At 37.7% G+C, this 24,359-nt stretch overlaps 2 protein-coding genes across 12 annotated transcripts in view; both read left to right on the forward strand.

Moving 5' to 3' along the window:
• Dnajc6 (DnaJ heat shock protein family (Hsp40) member C6) overlaps positions 1-4,532 on the forward strand; it is a 160,118-nt gene extending 155,586 nt beyond the window's left edge. For all 11 annotated transcript variants that reach the window (XM_078026419.1, XM_078026423.1, XM_078026427.1 and 8 more), the window contains 2 exons: positions 871-1,047; positions 2,222-4,532. In XM_078026419.1, the coding sequence (XP_077882545.1) occupies positions 871-1,047; positions 2,222-2,323 (279 nt within the window). In that variant the 3' untranslated portion in view covers positions 2,324-4,532. The remainder of the gene's footprint in view (positions 1-870; positions 1,048-2,221) is intronic.
• A 4,548-nt stretch (positions 4,533-9,080) lies between these two features.
• On the forward strand, positions 9,081-19,418 carry Leprot (leptin receptor overlapping transcript). The gene is made up of 4 exons (XM_005337724.4): positions 9,081-9,239; positions 12,214-12,289; positions 15,853-16,039; positions 17,736-19,418. Exons 1-4 carry the CDS (start codon positions 9,224-9,226, stop codon positions 17,850-17,852), a joined length of 396 nt encoding a protein of 131 aa, XP_005337781.1. The 5' UTR covers positions 9,081-9,223; the 3' UTR covers positions 17,853-19,418.
• Positions 19,419-24,359: the final 4,941 nt, after the last annotated feature.

Here is a 24,359-nt window from a genome sequence, read left to right on the forward strand (position 1 = left end):
CTTTATGCTCTGTCTCTGTGATCTTTATTCATGAAGCAAACTTTGACAGATTTTTATAAAATAAAGTTGTTTTTTAAAACCATGTTTGGTTATTCAATTGTTTAGAAAAGTAATCATCATTAACCATGACTGAACCACTCGTCAACAGCAAACACTCGCAGTTAGGTGGGAACTGCATTGCATTATTATGATTTTTTCAACTTAATCACCTTGTTTGTACAAGCATGAATGTTCATCGTTTGAATAAATGTCTAAATGGATCGATTCATTAATAAGCCTTTATGAGCTGTACTCTGTGTCAGGTATATTATTGGTTCCTGAGATACAGTAGTTAAGTAAGTAATAGTACATTTTCTCCAACAGTTCTGCTTAATGGCAGGGAAAGATGAACACACAGTTACATTAAAGGGAAGCACATATCACGAGAGGAGTGTGTTTAAGGTACATACAAGCCCATACAAGTTTGGCTTTTTTGAAAAGAGATATTTATTGAGTTTAGGAAACAAAACTGAAGTGGGCGTCACCTCATGGATACTTTCAGAGTATATAATTAACTGAAGGGGTAATGAGGAAAGAATTCAAACTGTCAGAAATGATCTGTGTGAAATTTCTGACAGGCTTTTTGAAGATTGGTAATGTGCATCTGTAGTCCCAGAAACTTGGGAGGCTGAGTCAGGAGGATCACAAATTCAAGTTCAGCTTAGGCAAAGTCCTATCTTAAAATAATAAAAAGGGATGAAAATGCATTCCAGGTAGAAGAAACTTGGAACATGCCGGGTACCTTAAAGTATTTGATGCCACTGCAGCAGGACAGATGATGGTAAGAGTCCTGGTAGAAAACTTCTGAATTTCTTAATCCTGTGTTTATAGATTCTGGAATGGATAGAAGGCAAAGAGAGAAATATCAGAGCCCTTCTTTCCACGATGCACACTGTGCTATGGGCTGGGGAAACCAAGTGGAAACCAGTGGGCATGGCAGACCTGGTGACACCGGAGCAGGTGAAGAAAGTGTACAGGAAAGCTGTGCTGGTGGTGCATCCAGATAAAGTGAGTGCAGCCTGCCCTGTTGTCTCACTTGTCAGAGCCTCATTTCATTATTTTATGAGCATGTATCAACACAAAACACCTTGACTTTGCTGGTTGATTAGTCCACTTATTCAATAAAACTGATAAGTCCATGGGTTAAAATGAGATATTTAAATAGTTAATCTTCATGAAGTGGGCAAAAAGAAATTAAACTATATAATACGAATAATGCAAGAGGGATTTACAGAGATGTGCATTCACCAGTCACTTAGTGTTAGGGCTTGGAAGTAATGCTGACCTATAGTCATATCACTGGGCTGAGAGCCAGACAAGCAAAAACTTTTCTCCTTGGAAGATGTGAGCAGAATGGCTAGCTAGGATTGTATTGAAAACTCTTTAGAATGTAGTTGGCAGAGTTGGTGAGAATCGACAAGACTTTTAAAATGGAAAATTTTAAATCATTATTTTGATGATTTAAATCATCATTATTTTGATACTGTCTATTTAGGCTCTCATGTACATATGCACACAAGTGCTACAAACTATCAGAAACTTCAGCTACCTCACAGCCCAGTTGCAGTCAGTATAATCCATAGAAACAGACCAGTCATCTGGCTGTCAGATGAACTGTACCAGTCATCTGATGTGAAGTTATCATGGAAAACCTCTCCTGGGAACATTTGCTTCAGTTCCTTGTATTTGATTTCTGACTCTCCATACTTTTTCTGACTACTCTGAATAGAAGAATTTAATAAGAAACAACATTAATATTTGAATTTCAATCATTTGAAAGGGCATTAGCTATTCCCCAAAACATTTTACATCCTGTCTGCCCTTCTTATGAGTCTCAAAGAATTTAACTTCATTAGAAATTGGAAAATAAGAGTTCAGAAATGCAATCAGTTGGAAACAGGCTGTCATTAAGCTTTAGGATTTGGTAGATACCTTTGGAAAATGGAGATGCATCGTTTGTTGCCGAATAAGCTCTCTATAATCTTATGGATGAATTACTACTACCTTATGTGAATTTCCAGGGGAGGTCATAGTAATATAATCACATAGATTAAAATAAAAAAGGAAAGTGACTTAATAGAAAAGCATTTAAATTATGTAGAACTCATATTAGCAGTGAACCGAATATAAATATAATTTTTATCTGTGATATCTAAATGTATGTTTTTGTTCTTTTTTATAGGCTACTGGGCAACCCTATGAACAATATGCAAAGATGATTTTCATGGAGCTAAATGATGCCTGGTCTGAATTTGAAAACCAAGGCCAAAAGCCCTTGTATTAATTTGTGAGCTTTTCTATCTTGGCTGCAGACCTTTGTTAATGCTTAGTGTGTATCACAATTCTGAGGTTTTCACAGATGAACCAAAAATACCAATAACATATTTCCAGTACTAAACTAACTGTCAAATTACTCATGAATTAGTTTCTCATGATATAAAGAATATGGATGTTTGGTTTTTCAAAGTCCCTGCCATAAAAAGATCCAAAGCGTGAAAGGAACTTTAAGTGAGATGATCTTGCAGGGATACAACATTCCAGCCTGCCCTTTGGGGAGCCTACTCAGCATTTTGCCTGGGGAATGGAAAATTGAGGACACCAAAGGTAAAGGCATCACTCCATCTCACTGTCTGAGAGTAAAATTAATGAACAAAAGTGATAATAGAATTACTTGGATTTCTTGATAGTTTTAAAGAATGGTTTTTAATTTCTCTTGGAAATACATAATTTGAGTGATGGCTTTACAAAACTTCCAGGAACAGAATCATCAAGTATTTTTTTAAAATGGAAATTTACTATGGCCTTCAGCATAACAGTGTATGTGTCTTTTGGTTAAGGGCACTAACAACCATAAATGATGTTAGATTGAGGGAAGGGATTATTCTGTATTCCAGTGATTGCCACCCACTCTTCTTGGATAAGCTACAATTTAGTGCAAATATTGGCTAAAGAAAATAGGGACTGTGAAGCTATAGAAATCTTTATTTCTATCAGGATGTTGGGCTGCTCTCTTTCTGTCCCTTTAGAAAACTGTAGTTGATTAAAGAAAAAATTTTAATGCTATCACAACTCCAAACCTGGTTTGAAAGACCCTCCTAATTTTTCCATAAGACTTAATGTTTTTCTTTACTTAGCCAAGAAAACATTCTTAACTGAAAACAGATTGTAAAGCAGTTTGGCCCATTCATGATTTGTCAGGACCAATAGGTAGTATGGACTTGGTGAACACCAAGTTTGTGAGTGGTTGTCATAAGAACAGCCCTGATAACTGTTGAGTAGAAGAGAACTGTCGTGGGAAGTAAGCTGCGTGCCCCTCAACAGAGTCACGGAGCTTGGGATTTGCTTTGAGGAACCAGGTCCCCTCTTCTCCTCTGGTGAATCTGGATCCTTTGGATTATTGCAGTGGGGTTTATGGTTTTAAAAGTAGCTGTGGGTCCATAAGAGCAGCATTCACATAGGGACCTTTGGGAAAACAAAGCAAGAATGAAACTTTTCCAGACCTCAGACTGGCTGGATCTCAGCTCAGTGCTTTGGCAGCTTCTCATTTGGAGGAGTCATCTGTTTGCTCTTCTGTGATTTCAGTAGATTCTTGGTGAGCACGTGCACAAGGCAGATGGGCAAGAAGATTTTCATGCTGGTCTTTAAAAGTTCATGCTCAATTGTTGTGAAAGCTTTCAAAAATTGTTTTTAAAAGACAATCATTGGGTTTTTTGTTTGTTTGTTTGTTTCTGTCTTAAGTTTGTTGTGGCAAACTGTACTGGAAAAGCAGCATGTCAAAAATACTTTAGGTTCTACACAAATCTCTCTCTCTTTTTAGTTGTAAAGGTTCATTATTTATTTTATTTCACTGACAATGTGAAACTTGCAGAAAATGTTCTCTTTTTAAATATGCAGCTGTAAACTGTTCGAGGTAACCATAACAAATTAGGTGTTATTTATTAACGTATTATAAAATAATGTTTGATCCAGTATGTGCTTGTCTTATTTAAAATTGGAATGTGAGACATGTTGCTGTGATCTGTTTTTTCTTTTCTCATTCACATTTGTAGATATTGTGTGAACTACAGTATATAATGATAATAATTAAAAGGCTATTATGTGGATGTCACGTACATTTTGAAATGATAGAACTATATATTAGCTTTGTATCATGTTTGGATAATTCATTAATGTTCACAGTTTAAAACATCATTAAACACTATGTAATTAGCAATGAGAAAGAATCTTATTTAAATTTGGGGGGCTCCCCCTCTGTTTTCCAGATACATTATAATTCTGGACCCCTATTTATCTCAAAACTCTTAACAAATGCAGACCAACAGGTTTTTTGCATTCCTTTTAAATATCCGGTTGTGACAGAGCTTGTTGTTGATCAGGTTCACTGTTTCATTCATATTTATTGTAATATATTTTTTGTTTTGTAAATATGTTATACACAACAAAATGTGATTGGTCTAAAATATTTGTAATGTATATTAAATGGCTCCAAAATATTTTTAGAAACCTAAGTTATTTTTGCACTCAATGACAAACTTGAATTATACTTTCTGATGTGATTCACTTCTGAAGTTCTGGGAAAAGAATATGAAAAGCATATAATACATTTGCACCAAAGTATAACTTGACAGGATTTCTTGATTTGTACTTTATTCTCCCCTTCCATCTCTCTCTCTCTCTCTCTCTCTCTCTCTCTCTCTCTCTCTCTCTCTCTCTCTCTCACACACACACACACACACACACACACACACACACATACACTGATCATGCTACATGAATATTGTGTTTCAAAAAGAATCTGCATGGAAATCCTGGTCTCCTTTCTTAGAATATTAATGGATTTTAAAAAGTGCATTTCTGTGCTGATACTCCAAAATCAATCCTAGAAGTCTGAGGCTTTATCATAGAAAGTCTCAGATATTTTAATTCTTTAGGGACAGAATTGCAGATTCATGCTGAAAATCCAAAGTATATGACCCATCACTGTACTGTCTACATCTGGGAGATTGCTGAAGTTGGATCCCAGTGCCACTGAAGAAGCATCATGGTGTAAGAAATGAGCACAAAAGTTGAATTCCTGAAACAGTTATCACAGCAACAGGTCAGTTCCTGCTGGAAATACTGATCAGGGAATTTAGGTCAAAAAGCAGATTTTGATTTTTCTAAAGATAAACCATTATGTTTGGACATAGTGGTATGTGTTGCTTTGAGACCAAATGATTGGGTCTGAATTCTTTTTTCCACTTACAGACTGTTATATTGGACAAGTTTCTTAACCTCTCTAAGTCTTTATTACTTGTAAAATAAAATCCTAAGGCCCCCGTGGTAGAAGAATTAGGGACTGTGTGTGTCACTTCTTATCAAGAGAGTACTATCATAACTACTGTTATTGTTACTGATAATAAGACAAAGTGTATCATTTCTGGTCAGCCTTAGAGCTGGAATTCAAATGAAACCTCAGGTTGCGGGGAGTGTATAACATCAGTAGGAAAAGGCAAATGAAAGTAACTTACACCTTGACACTTATTCCTGTCTCCTTAGACTGAAAGAGACCTGTGTACATAATGAATAGTTTTGCACTGTAGGTTCTGTAAAGGGAATGGCTGTGTCACAAGAAGTGGTGGCTGATAATTAAGAAGGAAAACTATTTACTGATTTTAATTAGTGCTCTGTCATACTTGTGTTTAAATCATGCATTGACCTGATATCCCATCCCAGTGCAAATATGAAACCTGGCATCTATTTTCCATGTACTGCTTTGTGTGTGTTTCTTTATCACTTAATTCTTAGGGAAAAAGATTTTTTTTTTTTTTTTAAGAGGCAGGTTGTGTAAATCCCATTTTAGGAAGTGGGAACACAGAAGTTTCTCTGAGTTGGGTTTGAGGTAGATGTTTTCTGCAGGATAGGGAGAGTTAATACTATATTTGGTATTCTTACTAATATTTCTTGTGTTGGGACTTAGAAACTGGTACCACAAAGTCAAGGCCTCAGAAGCAGCTGCAGAAGCAAACTTCCTCTGTTGACCTTTTCCTGTTTCTCATCAGGAATTCTTCCCAGAGACAGGCCATAGAAGCTAGAATTCCTCTTCCCTGAAGTGGTCATAGAAACCAGAACCCTTTTCCCCTCAAGCCAGCCATAAAACCTAAGAACATTACTGTTTCTTTCCCCACTTAAGAGTTGTCCATAAAGAAATTCTTTAACCTACTTTTTTTGATGGTGGGTCTCAAGATCCCTATTTCAGAAAGGGTCCTCCTCCATGCCCTAGGGGAACAAAGTGTACATAGAGAGGCCAAGACAAACCTGGGCAGGCCTTATTGGGCTTACCCTCAGTCTAGTACTATTGGGTCATACCCCTTTTGATCAACCATATTTCTACATGACTGTCCATGCTTTATTGAATATAAGCATAAAAATGAGTAGTTCATCTTGAGTCTTTGAGTCTTCAATCTAAAGACTCCTGTGTCTCATAAAACTAGATTAAATAAATTTGTTATGTTTTTCTTTTGTTAACCTATCTTTTGTTATGGGATGATGACCATGACCTCTTATGATGGGAAGGAGAGGGGTCATACTTTTTTCCACTTATAGTTAATTCAATCAATATTTTGTGTATATCATATGCAAGATACAAATAGGTAGGGGAATATCAAATCAAGAAATGGTTTGAATGCCCTGTTAAACAAAAGGTGTTACTATTTTTCTTTTTCTTCTTTTTAAAGAGAGAGAAGAAAGAGAGAATTTTTTAATATTTATTTTTCAGTTTTCAGTGGACACAACACCTTTATTTTATTTTATGTGGAGCTGAGGATCGAACCCAGCGCCCCGCACATGCCAGGGGAGCACATTACCGCTTGAGCCACATCCCCAGTCCCTGTTACTATTATTTCTAATTACTACAATTCCTGCCTTTGGTGCATAGATCCATTGTGGACTTTGATCTCATTTTTCCAGTTGGCTAGTTACTTTTGAGGCCTTAGCTTTTCTGTATGTAAAATGGAGATAAAATCTCTCTCATAAAGTGAGAGAATTGAATTGAAAGAAAAAAATATTAAGATTCCTCCCAAGAATTATATGGTAGTCTTAGGCAGCATGACCCAGGCCATAGATCTTATACATCTAAGTAATCTACTGATGGCAGATTGGAGATAGGAATTCAAGGTTTTACTTTCTGTTCTTGAGAAAATGTAGAATGGCTAAATGGAAGAACAGTTTTCTCAGTGCAACATCTGGGAAAGCAAAAGCAGATTTTTTTTTTTTTTTAGGAGATAGGTAAAGCCCCTGGCAAGATGACTTTCTCTCTAGAGTGTTCAGTAAACTAAAAGGACAGCTGGTGTGGTCAGAGAGCTACTGGAGACAAACACTGTCTCAGAATGTTATGATTCCAGACATAACCCTGGAGCAAACATTTCAGTTTTTGCTTCTCGGTGTCTTTCATATTTTATTGGCAAGTCTTTGACACTCAAACCAAGCAGTGACTCTGAAGTCTTGTCAGTTTTTTCCAGAGTCATTTCTGTTCTGTGGGACTGGCCTCAGGCTGACATGGAAGTTTCCAGCAAATCTCTAGATGTGACCTTTCCCAGACACAGTGGGTGGTTGAGAATGGTGGGGGAATGAGAAGATTTAATCCCATAGAAAATCCTCATTAATTTAAGATGGAAAAGGTTCTATTTCCTCTCTAGAATAAATTAGTGCTTTATAAAGGAGCTAAAAAACCCTCATCAGGGTTTGGCTAATGAGCAGTTTCTCCTGGGAACTCTAACAGGTACAGTGGTGTCCCCTTATCCACAGGGGATGTGTTCCAAGACCCTCAGTGGATATTTGGAACTGCAGATAGTGCTCAACTCTATGTTTTTTTCCTATACATACATGCTTATGATAAAGTTTAACTTATAAAATAGTCATAGTAGATTAACAATATTAAAGTAGAAAAATTAAAACAATGTAGTGTAATCTAGTTTGGGAGAATGTAGTTTCTCCCAAAATGTTTTAATATATTGTCATTCATAGCAATCTCAGCATAAGATTTTTTTCTTACTAAGTGAAGAACTTTTTTTTCCCCCTTTTTCCCCCCCACTTTCCAACCTCCTCTAAATAGCTATGTGGCATAAATCCTACCACTTCTAACTTTCTCTCCCTAAAGATAAAATGAAACATTTAGACTAGATGGTTTCTAAGGTCAAGACAAAACTCCGTGAATAAGGAATAAGAGATCTAAAGATTAGTTTCGGTTACCTTCAGACTTGAGAGCTCCTAGGTACAAAACTAATAGTTTTATTCATTTAAAGGTTCCTGAAAGCTTCCGATATAGAAAAAAGCCTATATGATGTATAAGTGAACGAGGTGTGGGAGACGGCTCTTTAGTTTATTGAAAGTACTAACGTTGTATTAAGTAAAACGAGACTAAGCAAACGTAAAGATCTTAAGGAGAGGGCTGAGGTCTCCTCCAGCCTTGTTCCTTGATGCTCCTGCCACCAACCCCATACAGCCACGTAAATACAAACAGGCACACACACGAATACATACGCACACAAGGGGGCTCAGAAAGCAAAATACGGTTTGCAAGTGGGTGTTTTATCCTCAACTGATCGTAACTTTTCCTCCTGTGTTCTCCTTTCTCCCCATTTTCTCTGTCTCCAATCTTAGGCAGGTTTCCTGGCAGCCAGGATCGCGGTGATAACCAGCTGAAGAGTTTAGGGGAGCCTCTCAGCCCGAAGTCTCAACCCACAGATTGAGGGCGGAACTTGGGGAGGGTTCGAGGAATACCTTGAGGGCTCAGGACCTGAGAGGAGGGTCTTAACCCGACGTAGAGATTACTCAGGAATAGGATGGGTGTGCCGGGGAGGGGCTTTAGAGCAAGCAGAAGGACTTTGTGAGCTGGGGGCGGGGCTCTGAGACTGGGGGTGGGGCTCTGGGCCAGCGGGGGCGGGGCTCTGCGTGGCCGGGAAGAGATCCCAGGCTGATAGGGGCGGGGCCGTGAGTGTCAGGCATCAGGACCAATAGAGGCGAGGCTCCGCGTGGCAGGGGCGGAGCCCTGTACTTCCAGGGGCAAAGCCCTGCAGGGCCGTGGCGGGGGCGGGTTCGGGATCCGCGGCTCGGCCTCGGCCAGGGCCTGGCCTGGGCGCTGGTGAGGGCGGGGGCCCGGTGGTGGGAGGAAGCCGGAAGCAGCCGCGGCCCTAGTTCTGGAGACATGGCGGGCGTTAAAGGTACATTCGCGACCCCTGGCCCGCTTGTCTTGCGGCTGTCGCTGCCTCAGCTCTGGGTTCAGTCTGGAACTGCACCTTCAGCGCGCTGGCGGGGTATCGCTTCCCGCAGCCCCGCTGCCTTTCCCGCCTCTCCCGCTGAGGAAGCCTTCGCCCGCTTCCCTTGCAAGATGGGGTGCGGGCGGAGGGGCGTTTCGGGGAGCCTCTGCGCTCCTTCGTAAACCTTCGCTCTCCTGGCGTCTCCCAGGCCCCGAGGTGGAGCCGCGCCTGGGAGCGGTGACTTCCTGGGAGACTCGGGCTAGCCCGGGGAGCATCAGTCCCAGGCTTCTCCTCAGTTCTTCGGAGCGCTTGCTCTCCCCTGCCGAGTTTTTAAACAAAGGTTCCACTTCCTGACACGTCCACCCTAACTAACGCTTCTCCTCCTGTTTTCCTCCCTTGTTGACTTTCTTACAGAGGAGGCTTTGTCTCCAGTGTGCTGGGCATTGGAAAACGTAATCCTCTTGTTCCTAATGATTTTTCCATATAGGCAGAGTTGACTGCGGGCCAGTGTCAATGGCAAACACCGAGAAATGCTGTATTTCTCTTAATCTTGGAACCTAGATTAGGTGAAATATTAACACTACTTTCTTCAGTGTTTTCATCTGTAGACAGACAAGAAAGTAGTGTACATGCAGAATGTGTTTTTGCGTTGGGCGATTGATGGGGGAAAAAAAGTATTAAGAACACTTACTTATATGTGCATCTTCAGAAGAATGAGGGGGAAGAAGTTATTGGAAGGCTTCCTGTTATTTGGGTAGGAGACCATTCCGTTTCAGATCTTTCTAATAGGAGCATAACTTGTTTCTGGGTAGGAGTTTCTGTTCTTGAAATTCATACACAAAGATCTTCCCTCTCCAGTTAATCAACATCTGCTACATAAACATGTATGTAGTATATGTATATGTGTGCGTGTATGTGTGTTCAGTATGAATTTCTGAGTGTGTGAGCTGTAGGTAGCAGACACATTATTTCTGGCTGATTTTTATACTCAATATCAGTTGAGTAAACCTGGCTTACCTGAACGGTGTTTCGTGTTTAATATATCTATTTGAAGCCAGTGCAGAAAACAGTTGTCAAATATCTCAGTATTACAGTTTTTACTACCAAATAGTAACATTTATGTGTATATGTTGGCTGTATTAAAAAGGGAAATAGAATATGAAACGGAAAAGGACTAAGAAGAAAGTATTTTGCAGATAAGTGAATTCAACTTTTATTGAGGAATTGCTGTATATTGGAGATTTGGGGTGAAAAAATAAATGAGATGTTATTGTTGAGTGATGGCTGGAAATAATTATATTACTATGTAAGTGTCTGCAGTGTGCATAGATGCAGTGGTAACACATAGATGTTGTAGTGGATTGAATCATGCCTCCCAGAAAGAGATGTTCAAGTTCAAACTCCCTAGAGTCTGTGAATATGACCTTATTTGGAAATAGAATTTTTGCAGGTGTAATCAAGTTATTACTGATTTAGGATAACTCTAGTGCAATGATTGACATCCTAAGAAGGTAAAAATTTGGAACTGGAGGGAGAATATCCTATGAATACAGGAGAGAAAATGAAGTGATGTATTTGTAAGCCAAAGAACACTAAAGATTGAGGACATTAGATATTTAGGAAAAGGTATAAAAGGACTATTCCTTGCAGCCTTGAGAGGGAATACAGCCTGTCAACACTTTGATTTCAGAAGTCTATTCCCCAGAAATGTGAGAAAATAAATTTCTGTTCTGAGTTACCCAGTGTGTAGTTCTTTGTAATGGCAATCCTAGGAAACTAATATAGATAGGATTACTTAACCCCATTCCAGGGAGGAGGAGGGCTGTTTTTATAGAATAGCAGTGCTTCAAACATAAACTAAAGGGTTCCATAAGGCTTCATCTGCTGAGGGGTAGGGCTCAAGTGGAATATATTCCAGTGGAGAGAACAATGTGATGTGGGACAGGGGGCAAGAAAGAACTTGCCTTGTTTTTTTAAAGAGAATGAGCAGGGTTGAAGCTGGCAAAGAAGTTGGGGTAAGTGGTGGAACAACTTGTAGGCTGTGGAAGTAATTGCAAATTGGTGACACCAGCTGTGTTGCTGTGTCAGGAGGATGGATTGGAAGAGTTACGGTTGGCAGCTGGCAAGAGATGATAAGAATTTGCATTTGGACAGTAGGAGAGAGTTCAAGAGAAGAGGGTAGATTGAGTGAAGTCAGAAGTACTGAGCCACCCTGACTTACTGTTTTACTTGCAAGGTAGATTGCAGCTCTGGTCAGTCCTCAAGGAGAACCTCCAAAGGGAAGAAGAAGTGCGAGGTTGGGAGGAATGAGTGGGTTTGGACTACTATAACAGATAGAACACAGACTAGGTGGCTTATGGTCATTTTTTCTGACAGTTCTGAAGGCTGGGAAGTCCAAGATCAAGGCAGATCTGCTGTCTGGTGAGGGCCTGTTTCCTGCTTTGATGATGGCTGTTTTAGAATCGTCACATGGTGTGGGGGGGTATGTGTATGAAGTTAAGAACCCATTATGGAGACTCCACACTCATGACCTCCTCTAAACCTAATTACCTCCCCCAAACGCCCATTTCTAGTACTGTCTCATCAGGAGTTAAGACTTAAATATATGAATTTAGCCGGTATACAAACATGCAGTTCATAATAATAGTCATTTGCTAGTCAAAAGTAACAATAAAATAAGTAAATTGCTACATTGCTTAAAATTTGGAAATTTTTTTCTCTTAAGTGGAAATTTTATTGAGATGTATTCACATACTATAAAATCAGTCTTGTTAGTATAAAATTCCATGGCTTTTGGTGTATTTACAAGGTTATGTGATTATAACCTCCCCCAAAAACCTCTGTATCCAAAAGTAGTCACTCCTCAGTCTCTCTGGCTCCTCTACCTCCTGGGAATCACTGATATGGAACTTTTAACTCTTGGCTTTATATTTCACAGCTCTTGTGGCATTATCCTTCACTGGGGCTATTGGGCTGACTTTTCTTATGCTAGGATGTGCCTTGGAGGATTATGGGTAAGTAACTATTTCAAAAAGAACTATTTTGTGTGTGCGTCTTTGTTACTATTAGTATAGGAATTAGAGAACTTGATCAATTTAGCACCAAGCTCTAATTCTTGAGTTAGTGAAGCCAAAATTATGGATTCAGTCCCTGATTCAGGGTCAGGTGTATTGGTGCAGAGAAGAGTTCTTTTTAAAGTAAATGTATTCATTTAATAAACTGTTGAACTTCTACCTGGACCAGCTGGGGATATGAGAATGAGTTTGGTTAAGGAGCATTTGGTTATAGTTGTGAGAGACTGGCAAACTGTTCAGTCAATAAGACAGCAGCTGTAGTGGAGATGTGTGCAAAGTACAGTGGGAACTTCAAGAAAGTACATCTCAACCAGGCACAGTGGCATATACTGTAATTCCAGCAACTTGGTGGGTGGGGAGACTGAGGCAGGAGGATTGCAAGTTTGAGACCAGCCTCAGCAACTTAGCAAGAACCTCAGAAACTTATTGAGACCCTATCTCAAAATAAAAACCTAAGAAGGACGGGAATGGAGCTCAGTGGGAAAGTACCCCTGGGTTCAATCCCTAGTACCCCCCCAAAATAAATAAATAAATAGAGGGAGAGAGAGGTTGAGGGAGAGAGAAGTAATCTCAGTTTCCTGGGGATAGTCATGGAGAGCTGCAAAGCAGGGGTATTTAAGGTAAGAGTTGGTGGATAAATAAGAGTTTCTCCAGCTGATGAAACAATAGAGGGCATTCCAGGAAGAAGGAACAGTCAACAACTTTCTTTATTCAACAGCTCACAAAGGGAGGTTTGGTAAAGTATGTGATCAGCCTCTGCATAGCATCTGGAGGAGGTTAGGTTTTGTAGTGCAGGCAGGGAGCTGGGAAAATATCTTGAGAATGGGTGTGGCAGGAGGGCATTTTGTTAACAAGTCATTCTGGCCAAAATGTGAGACTAGATAGGAAAGTGCTGAGACTACAGTCAGGTAGAATATTCTAAGAGGCCATTATCATGAACCAAACAAAACTGAGGCCTGTGGCAGTGGGATAGAGAGAAAAGGAGAGTGGTATAGGCAGTAGAAATAATAGGTATTATTAATTGATGTCAAGACCGAACTAGGGCGAGTTCCTGGATGTCTCAGCTGATTGGCTTGAATAAATTGACAGAAGATGGTGTGACTGAGACCACTTGGAGTTAACGACATTGATAAAAGTTCAAATTTATCGTGGATGAATTAAAAAGAACTATCACAGGAATTCCTAAATATAATCTAAGCAATAATTTATATTTGTTCAGAACTTTCCTAGCTGCTGCTTTATTGTAGTCGTAGGGATAAAAGTTATCCTCATAGCTAGGAAACCAAAATCTGGAGTAGTTAAAGATTTTCCCAAATTATACAGCAATAAATAAGTGGCAGAGATGGGAGTGAAATCCGTGTTCTGATTCTCTTGACCAAAAGTTTTTCCATTCCTTTACTAGTTCTAAATTCAGGTGTTTTAATTCTCTGTGAAACACTCACTTTGTCTCTGTAAGGTTAAAAAAAAAAATCCATTACTATTACAAAGAAATTAATTTTATGTCTTCACAATGGTGACTCATGATGATACCACATGTCAGCAAACTGGCCCACAGGCCAAATATAACCTGCTGCCTATTTTTTATAACTAGTTTTATTGGAACATAGCCAACTTCATGTGTTTGGCTATTTTGGGTTGTTTTGTACTACAATGAGAGTTGAGTAGTTGAGACAGAGACTTTATTGCTTGCAAAGCCCAAATATTTACCATTTGGATCTTTACAGAAATATTTGTAAGCCCTTGGCCTACACATTTACTGACTAGTACTAAGTTTAATGTTTAAATTTTGTATATAAACAAGTTTTCTTCTACATAAACAGTTCTCTTAGTTAAACATTGTTTCCAATTACTATAATTGGAAACAGTCTTTCAGATTATTTTTCAAAAAACTGTCACTGTATTCCAGGAGAATTAAGAGCTCTTAGCTGTGGGCATATCAGGTGACAGCTGGGTCTGTTCTAGGCTCTTCCTCTATCTCTTTTCCTTGTTGGTAAATGAGGACTTTGATCTAGAGATTCTCTTATTAGTGTTCCTTGCCTCAATATTGTTTGGTTATTCTTGAAAAATACTATAATCTATTTTAAAATTAGAACTCTAAACTCAGTGATTCCAGCCTGAATTTTTTTTTCCCTGCTCTTTGTTACCATCCTGCCTCCTCAATGACTGTGGCTGAAAGGAGAAACTTTTAATATCATGGCTTCACCCTTGCTCAGAGATGCTAGCTCTCTGGGTGGGTCAGTGTTATCACAATTTTGTGGTAATGTGGTAATGCGTAATATTATGGTGTGTATTTATAAAAATGAGTAAAGACTTTTCCCTTAAGGAATGAAGCATAAGAAATGTCTGATGAAGAAAAGATTATTTTTATTGTTTTTTTAAGTTATACATGAATAGATTATTTTTGAAGTATGCATAGAGAAAATACAATTGAAAATCAGATGATAAAAATTTTTAATAAATGCAAAGTAGTGAAATTTGGAAAGAAAATAGTTTTATTATTTTGCATTATAGTATTATTGTGATCTACCATAATAATCATTGGAGTACATCTAATGATTTTACTAGGGAACTGATGTGTTTTCATACCTTCCGTACTTAAAAGTACTTAAAATTTATTTATTTTTTTCTTTCATTCAACAAGTATAAATGGAGAACCTCATTGTAGGCCCTGGAGATAAGTAATGATTGACACAAACAAATCTAATCTCTGTTCTCATAATCAAGAAAATATCAGATGGGAATAGGAGCGTTACAGAAAATTAGAAGTGGGTGGTATACTCAAGGTTGACCTCAAATACTTAAGAATGAGTGGCCAGTGAAGCCACTTTTAGAAAGGGACATTTCAATTATGATTGCTATGAAGAGGAAAGAGGATTGTAAGCAAAGGGCACAGCTAGTACAAAGGCCCTAAGGCAAGTATGAAAGCTTCTGAAGAGAATGAAGAGAATTCTCTTCATTCTCTTAAGAGGTTGAGAGAATGAAGAGAACATGGTGCAAAATGAATGGAAGAGAATGAAGTTAAGAGAATATGGTGCAAAATGAATGGAAGAAGTAGGTGGTACCAGATCCTGAAAGTTTTTGTGGAGCAGGGCAGGGAATTTGGGTTTTATTCTAAATCATTGAAAGCCTTCAAGTGTACATGCATGCAAAAGATCTTCATTAAATTAGCAAGTACAAGCCACTGTACTCGATTCTTTAGGGAAAGCAGAGATGACTGTTAAGATTTATGCTCTTACAGAAATTGTAGCTCAGTTATACAGAAAACAATGTTTCTTGATTATATATGTGTAGACATTTCTTAACATAAACTATATACATATTAATGAACCAATAATAGTTTAATCATCACTAATGTATTCCTGGTAGAAATCATCCTATATTATAATATTCACAATTGATTCATTAATTTTTTGAACTTGACATTTAGAATAATTATTTTGAGGCAATAGTATGTCTTTAACTGTGACTTTTCTTTTTGGATCTCCTCTGGGTCTAACTGGCAGTGTATACTGGCCCTTGTTCGTCCTGATTTTCCACGCCATCTCCCCTATTCCCCATTTCATCGCCAAAAGAGTCACATATGACTCTGATGCAACCAGTAGTGCCTGTCGGGAACTGGCGTATTTCTTCACTACTGGGATTGTTGTTTCTGCCTTTGGATTTCCTGTTATTCTTGCACGTGTGGCTGTGGTAAGTTTTGTCTTCTATTGTTTTGTTTGTGTTGAGAATTTATTTGAAAAGCCTGTGTTAGGGACCTCAGTTTCATTTTTATTGCTTAGACTTTTTTTCAAGACCAGATAAATTTTTTACTTTCTCTACTTTTGATCTGTTTATCAGTATCTTGACCATGTTTTCAGATTGCTTTCTTTGTTTCCCCTATAATTTTAGCCAGATCATGATTTCTTGTTTTTTCTACATTAAGCTTTCTCTGGTATTGTTCTTAAATCCCTCCCAGTTGAGTCATTAGGCAATACACAGAGACTATACTAGCAATACTAATCTAATTACTAAATGAAAATCATATCAAATTATTTTGCAAATGAGGTCATGGGCTTCATTCTCAATACAATAGGCGTACATTTAGGGATATCTATGTATCTATAGAAGATACAGTGAATAAAATGACATCTTCACATCCGACATAGAAATTTTATTTTTATCTCTGAAACACACATTATTGGTATACTTTGTTTGATTCATTGATGTTCACTGTGTTCTCTACTCTTTGTTTTTATTTTTTTCAACTCTATTTAAATTTCATGAAATTCTTATTTGGGGCTTTGAATGTTAGGTATGTGCAAATCTTGTTTATTTGTTAAATATTCAAATATCTTTGGAATCTCTGCCGTTTGTAAAACATCAGGAATAAGAGTCAGATACTGTCTCTGTTCCCAAAGAATACAGAAACTGTCCTGATAGGTAAGTATACTATAGATGTACTAAATAGAGTAATTGAAACCTGATCAGAATGTCAGAGGAGCACCAAGAAGAGAGAAATTGTAACTGACATTTGACAGGGCCTGTAAAGGTAAATGGGTTTTAATTAAAGTAAAGAAGACTTTTATATGGAATGGCACCCTATTGTGAAAATGCATGTTATGGAATAGAGAACAGTCCAATGTAATGGAACAAAAAAAGAGTAGTTGAGATTAAACTTAGTAATGTTAGTAAAGCCCAATTAGCAAGGATCTTGAACTCCTTGCCAGTTTCAACTTTAATAAGATGATGGAAAAGAATTGAATATTTTCAATGCAAGATTGTCATGGCCTTGTTCTTCTTGTGCCTTGGACTAACTCTTCCTTAGTTTCACTATAAATATTTATTTTTTTCCTTTTAATACTGCCTTCATGTTTTGGGAAGAAACTTTCATTGATGTTTCCGTTGGTTAAATTAAAGCACAAAATGCCCACTAGAGGGTACTCTCATCCCCAGTTGTGCTTCTGTAAAACCTTCTGCCAAATTGGAAAGCTGTTTTCATTTGAATGCAGATTATTATTAAAGTTTTTACTTGCCTAGAAAAAAGCAAACATATCCATAATGCTCCAATTCCTGTTTTCCATGAAAGAGAATTTTCAGTACCAATATTATAATTGAACCATTTATAATCATACTACAAGTATTTTGCTTAAGGCAGTCATTGTCAACTGAAAATAAGCAGAGAAATATATCTAATAGGGAAAATGTTAAGAATGATACTAGACTTAATTAACAAGTATCACAGAAGCAATTAGACTAATTACTGAATAGTTCACTGTCCTCCGCCTGTTACATTACTAAGCCTTTTAGCAGCTTTCTGTAATATTCCATTGGATGTTTCTAATATAGATAATAGTAGAGATTTTCCAAAAGTAAGGATTTAATTCTTTTTTTTTTTCTTGTGTTTCAGATCAAATGGGGAGCCTGTGGCCTTGTGCTGGCAGGCAACGCTGTCATTTTTCTTACAATTCAAGGTTTTTTCCTGGTATTTGGAAGAGGAGATGATTTTAGCTGGGAGCAATGGTAGCACTTTATTTTGATAGAGAACATTGTATTCCTTAAGATTTGTACTGTATGTATTTGTGTGTACATGTGGCGTTTTACTATGGGATTTAATATGCTGTTTTTTTTATACCTTTATATCATGATCACTTTAAGGAAGACTTCCTAAGTAAAAGATGAGTTTAATTCCTAGATAATGGACCACTGCTTTTACTGAAGTTGAAATATGTTATTTGTTTGGCTGTTCACATAGTTATGTTTTCAGAAAACATATTAACACAGTCTTTTAGACAGCTGCTCATTTATACAGGCCATCTAAACCTTTTGTGTAGAGGTGTGCTTAGATAGGTGAAGACACTGAAGCAGGTCTTTTATAGCTCAGAAACACTTGGCTCCCACTGTGTTGTAGACCCTTGCTTCTCAGAATGTGGTCCACAGACCAAGAACACTAGCATCTCCTAGCTTATTGGAAATATAAAATCTGAAGCTCCCCTGCCCACCACCCAGACGCAGTGCATTTTGATGAGATCCCAAATGAATCATATTCACATTAGAGTTTGAGGAACTTTGTTATAAACATCACACCTAGCTTCCTTGTCTTCCCCTTGGATCGATCACTTACTCTCTCTGGGAGTCCTGCTCATTTGTGGGAAAAAAAAATTCCGTTATGTTGAGGAGGAGTTCAGACTCTCTTTGGTGTTTGTGAACTGTTCCAAACTGTAATATATGGGCTATTTCCCAAATTTGTGGAAAGCAAAGTCCTCACATCATCTGAAAGGCAGTGACTTTTTCACAGTGCTAGGGCACAAAATAACCCAAGCCCCATTGGTATGCAGGAGAGGAAGGCTGGACTGGAACCAGCCCCTGCTTTAGTTATGAGGAGAGAAGAATAGATAGGCATCGCTTTTAAGTTTCCCTTATTAGTCTTGCACTTCTTCCCAGCCCCTTCCTAATGCTACTTTACCCCAACTTTTCAGCAGTTCTGATTTGCCATTTCTTCTTGATGGCTCTGCCCTTCTCCTTTCTAAAGAAATATTGGAGCCAAGTGAGCAAGCCAATAGCAAACTGCTGGAGTTTATTTACATGTTGATGTACTTAATGGTACTTCATTCAAAACTTTACTCCACCTTTAAATAAATCATTGGAAATAAATGTCATATTGTATCTTATGATCATAGTTTTTCTAACTCATCTTTTTGTCCAAGACCCATTGAGAAAAGAAAATATAAGAAATAGAACCATTTGATAAGAAGAAAGCCAATGGTTTTTAAACATTAATGTGGTAGTTGATATATGTACAAAGCATTTCCACCTTGAGGTTTGTGATCTTAGTAATCAGCACACCCTTTGTGTGTTGGTGTGATATTGGAACCAGAAGAGAAAAGTGATATCTAAAAGAATAATGTGCAATGTTGGTTTTTGGCCTTGTATGTGATTTTATGTTTTTTAAATATTCTGTGTACATATAGAATTGTTGAAGTTATTTGCATTGGGAAAATTACTTAGATACTTTGTAATTTTAACTGGCATTTTTAATCATGACACTTGCACTTATTGTATTATAATAAATTTCACTTTTAACACACGAAAAGTTTAATGTTAAAACTTTATTCTGATGTTGTCTTGCTTAAAAGATAACAAAAAGTGAGAATTTCTTAATGCTTTGAAATTAAGTTTCAAGCAATAATCTGTCCTGCCTTAGAATAATAGCAATCTCTTTTGAGATACCATTTTGAATGTCTAGTTGGCTTGTAATAGTTTTTCTTTCCCTCAGATGGCAATAATGACCAATTTATAGTACCTTTTGCAAAAGTATTCTTTTGCTTATACATATTTCATATAACCAAGATAGCCTTAATATGTAGGCTTAAAGCATTACTTCTTGATTGTATTTCTAGAATGATACAAACTATTTGCATAAAGAGCATTTGAAGTGATAGATTATTAGATTTGCTGTGTCTCAATAGAGAAATATCAGTGCCCAACTATCATTTAAATAATATATGTCAGTTGGAAGTATACCATCTATGAATGTATAATACAGAAGTCTTGTCCTCATGACACAAATGTTGGATATTTTTTTTCCTTATAAAATGTTCCATTTTTCTATATATCGTAGAATATATTTGGAAATTCGGAGCATATGGATTATATTCAAATTGAGAATGCATTTAAAAAATTGCCAACAAGTTAGTATTTTTATGCAGCAACTGTCTAGTTCCAATTACAGTCCAAACAACTGTCTTAGAGGTAGGCTGTGTGTGTGTGTGTGTGTGTGTGTGTGTGTGTGTGTGTGTGTGTGTATGTATGTGTGTGTGTGGAGGGTGTACTCAGAATTTAACCTGGGGCACTTTTCCTGGTTTTGATCTTGTGATCCTCCTGCCTCAGCCTCCTGAGTTGCTGGGATTACAGTGTGTGCCATGGCACCTGGCTTACAGGTAGACTGAAATACTTTCCCACAGCAGTGTTACTATGAATTAGTGACTGAGTTCTCAGGACAAACTTCTTAAGTCAGGCTAAACATTAATATAGCTGACCTGTGGTACTGAAGCCACTTGTCTGGTTTTTGGATCTTAGAAATAGGGTGGTGTGAACTGTTTGGGAAAAGAATAATGGAAGTTTCCCTCCCTTTTCTTAAGTACAAGGTCTTTCTGATATTACTTTTTGCACTGCCTCCTACCTCCTTTTCTCCTTATGGTCCAGGTATACTTCTGTGAGTTTTGCTCACCAGTTCTCCCAACCATCAACCTTCCTCCTAGCCTGCACCCCACTCTCTAGGTATTTCCTATTTCAACTTCAGTCACCTTCCCCCCTCTTTTTTTTTCTTGCCATCTGTTGTTTGATGTTTTTAAAATCTTTTATTTGTTTTAATTAGTTATACATGACAGTAGAATGCACTTATATACTTTCATATATCATACATAGATGGGATATAATTTCTCATTTTTCTGATTATACATATTGTAGAATCACATTGGACCTACAGTCACATACATACATAAAGTAATAATGTCTGTTTCATTCTGCTCTTTCTTATCCTCAGATCCCCTGCCTTCCCCTCCTATCACTTTTCTCTACCTAATCTAAGGTAATACTGTTCTTTTTTTTTTTTTTTTGCATGACAATTCTTAACACATATATACCACAATTTTTGTATCTGTATATAAAGTTTTTCGACACCCAATTCAAGTCTTCATACATGTACTTTGTATAATGATGTCCATCACATTCCACCATCCTTGCTAATCCCCTGTCCCCTCCCTTTGCCTCCCATCCCCATGTAGAATTCATCTATTCCTCCCATGCTCTCCCTCACCTTTCCCATCTTGTTAATCAGTTTTCTAAGTACCGCAAATATCAGGTTCTGCACTGAATGAATGACATATGATTTTCCTCCCCACATCTGACCACTCTGGATACCTACAATAACCCTAGTGTTGCAGCTGGATTTTTATAAGAGAATGCCTCCTAACCCACCAACACTCATTCACAGAGAATGGCTACATTTCCAAGTAAAATGAAAAATATTCCAGCAAATTAGAGAAGGATAGCAGTACTTTGGGACAGGGGCAACTCTGTCATAGTTCATCCCCCTTTGGGGCATATTCTCAGCTGGTGTTGTTTTCCATAGTTGTTTCTTTTGCTTTGCTAAGGGGCTGTTTTAGTCAGATTTTTCATTGCTGTGACCAAAAAACCTGACAAGAACAATTAGAAGAGTAAAAATTTATTTAGGGTCACAGTTTCAGAGGTCTCAGTCCATAGAAAGCTGGCTCTATTCCTCCAGGCTCAGGATGAGATTGAACATCATGGGAAGAGTGGCAGAAGAAAGCAGCTCATATGATGTTCAGAAAGCAGAGAGAGAGACTCCACTCACCAGGTGCAAAACATAAATCCCAAAGACATGCCCCCAATGACCCACCTCCTCCAGCCACACCCCACCTGCCATTAGTTACCATTCAATTAATCCCATTGTGGATTAATTCACTGATTGGTTAAGGTTCTTATAACCCAGTCATTTCTCCTTGCACATTCTTATATTGTCTCACACATGAGCTTTTGGGGAACACCTTATATCCAAACCATAATAGGAACCCACTTATTTTTCTAACATTTTCTGAAGTTCTTTACCTATGAGGTAACTTTTTGGTGAAGACTTTTCTAGACACTGATATGCTTCCTTATGTTAATAACATTCCTGTGCTCTCAGGCAAATGCTCAGATGATGTCACAAAAACATGCTCTTTTAAAGTCTGCAAAAATTCAAATTTTGTATGCTAATAGAACCAAAGTATTTATGAATGCTTTAGCATTTTCCAAGCATAGTAATTAGCTCATAACTGGGAAGCATTTCTGCAGATGAATGCAAGCTGTGCATTTTAATTCTTTTTTGTTTTGTTTTGCCTCATAAAGTTCTTGTTTGCAAGAAATCTCAGTGTGTAAATAGCTCCTGATTTATAACCTTTCAAATAGCCATCCCAATGGGGTGGAACAGTTATACATAACCACATACTTATGAAAGATCCCTGAGACTGCTTTAGGATGCATGATATACATGTGATGAGAATGATTATTTTTATAATAAAACTTGTCATTTATTCTTCAACAAAGGCATTTATATAAATTATTAAATGGAAAAGTTTATATCTTACTTTGAGATGCATTATATTTGGGAAGGAGACCAGTAGATTTATTTTCCCAGTACTTTTGTCTGGATAACCATTATGCGAATTTGACTGGTTTTGATCCCATACGTTGTTGAGGAAAAGTGGTTCAGGAATGTCATGCTGACTGGAAGGAATGTACGCTCTAATTACAATTTTACTGTGGCTGTCACTCCCCAGGGTAGAGGTGGGAGTTTGGGGGCAACAGTTCATTAAGACTGTGCTGTGTTGGAAATGCAACAAAATTTAACACTTAAGAAAGAAGAAGTAATGTACATACTCTGAAGAGTTCTTTGGGGCACTACAGAAAAGAATGCATTAGTATAAAATACTACTTAATGAATAATGTGTCCCCCTTATGCATTTAGGAAAGATTTGATCCAATGTTTTGCAAGTGGACTTAAGCAACTAGGTTATAAACAAATTGCATTAGAGAAAAAAAATTAATTAGTTATTTCTTTGTGTTGCTCAGCTAAGTGTACAGTTAAATTACTAGATACAGAAATTTGATAGCAGCATAACTATAAAATATCCATAAGAAAAAATGGTTCCCAGGGAAAATCAATGTAACCATTTTAAAACAATCATCCATCTTCAGTACTAGGTATATAGGCCAAGTGGTCCTAATGTCAAGATTGCTCACTTGGAGAATAGCACACGTGGAGACTTCACACATTATCTCTCAATGCCAATTATATCTTTATCAAAATAAGATATGCCTATTTCACATACTTTCACAAATTATTAGATATTAAATTAAGCTGGTACATTCATTGTTTTCTTCTCAGAGTAATAAAAAAATAGTTCAACTGGAGCTGGATAATCATTTTAATAATTAAAGGAATAAGTGTACCTGTGCTTCTGTCTCAATACTTTCATTTCCTCTGTAGTTGAGAAAATTTGTGTCATCATAGTCTGTAAAGTTTCATGATTCTTAGAACTTTCCTCCCCAAACTGTATGCTCATTCCCCTGACAAATCCCAGAATTCTTTAGCACTTTCAACATCAACACTGTAGCCATACCATTTGTGGTTCTGTGACAATGCTTTTGCTAAAATCTATTTACCACTGATGGAAATGAGTTTTAAACACAGGCTTTAATATGATGCTTGATTTACTTAAGACACCACATTTGTGGTGAGCCTCACAGTGGTACCTACGGTAGCATACCACAGCTGGAGTTCCAGTGGTTTTGGTTGTAGGCACCTCTGTAACCTTACTTTGCTGAGCATGTGTTTGCTGTTAGGGACATTTTCTGTCACCCTGAGACAATCTAGCCAGACACTCTGAAAAAGAGAATCCCCACCAAACACTGGTACCAACATTTGTTTTTCCTATAGCTTATCAATAAAGGGGAAGTTGAAGGTTATGGGGCAAACATACTCAGCTAGTTTGAAGATGAGACTTTTTTCACCCAAGACACATAAATAAGAGATGAATTCAAGGTGTTAAATAAAACATTTATGAGGTCCAATTAATGGCATAAATAAGTACTGTTGTAGGGACAAACGAGGCAAGGCACCAAAGATAGCAGGAAACAGTTTTATTTGGTTGCAGCCAGGTTCAGAGGGCACAGCTTTTGTGGTAATCAATTAATTCTCTGAACCCGAGTTCAGGTAGTTTCAGAGTTTTATACCCAGCATCTAAGGGGAGGGGCTCAGAAGTTCACAATCTGCAAAAGTTCACATAAAAGCAGCTTTTTCTTTCACTGTTCTGGGCAAGTTAACTCTTCAAGGACAACCCCTGAGAAGGGGAGAGCTTCTTCTCCCCTTTCTTTCCTCCCCCTGCCAGCTGTTACCATGGAGCCCATTTGTAACTTATCTTAAAAATGTAATCATCTCTGTGAAGCCTCAGCTCAAAGCCAGAGGCCT

This window comes from Ictidomys tridecemlineatus, chromosome 11 (assembly GCF_052094955.1).
Source record: "Ictidomys tridecemlineatus isolate mIctTri1 chromosome 11, mIctTri1.hap1, whole genome shotgun sequence".
Classification (NCBI taxonomy): Eukaryota; Metazoa; Chordata; class Mammalia; order Rodentia; family Sciuridae; genus Ictidomys; species Ictidomys tridecemlineatus.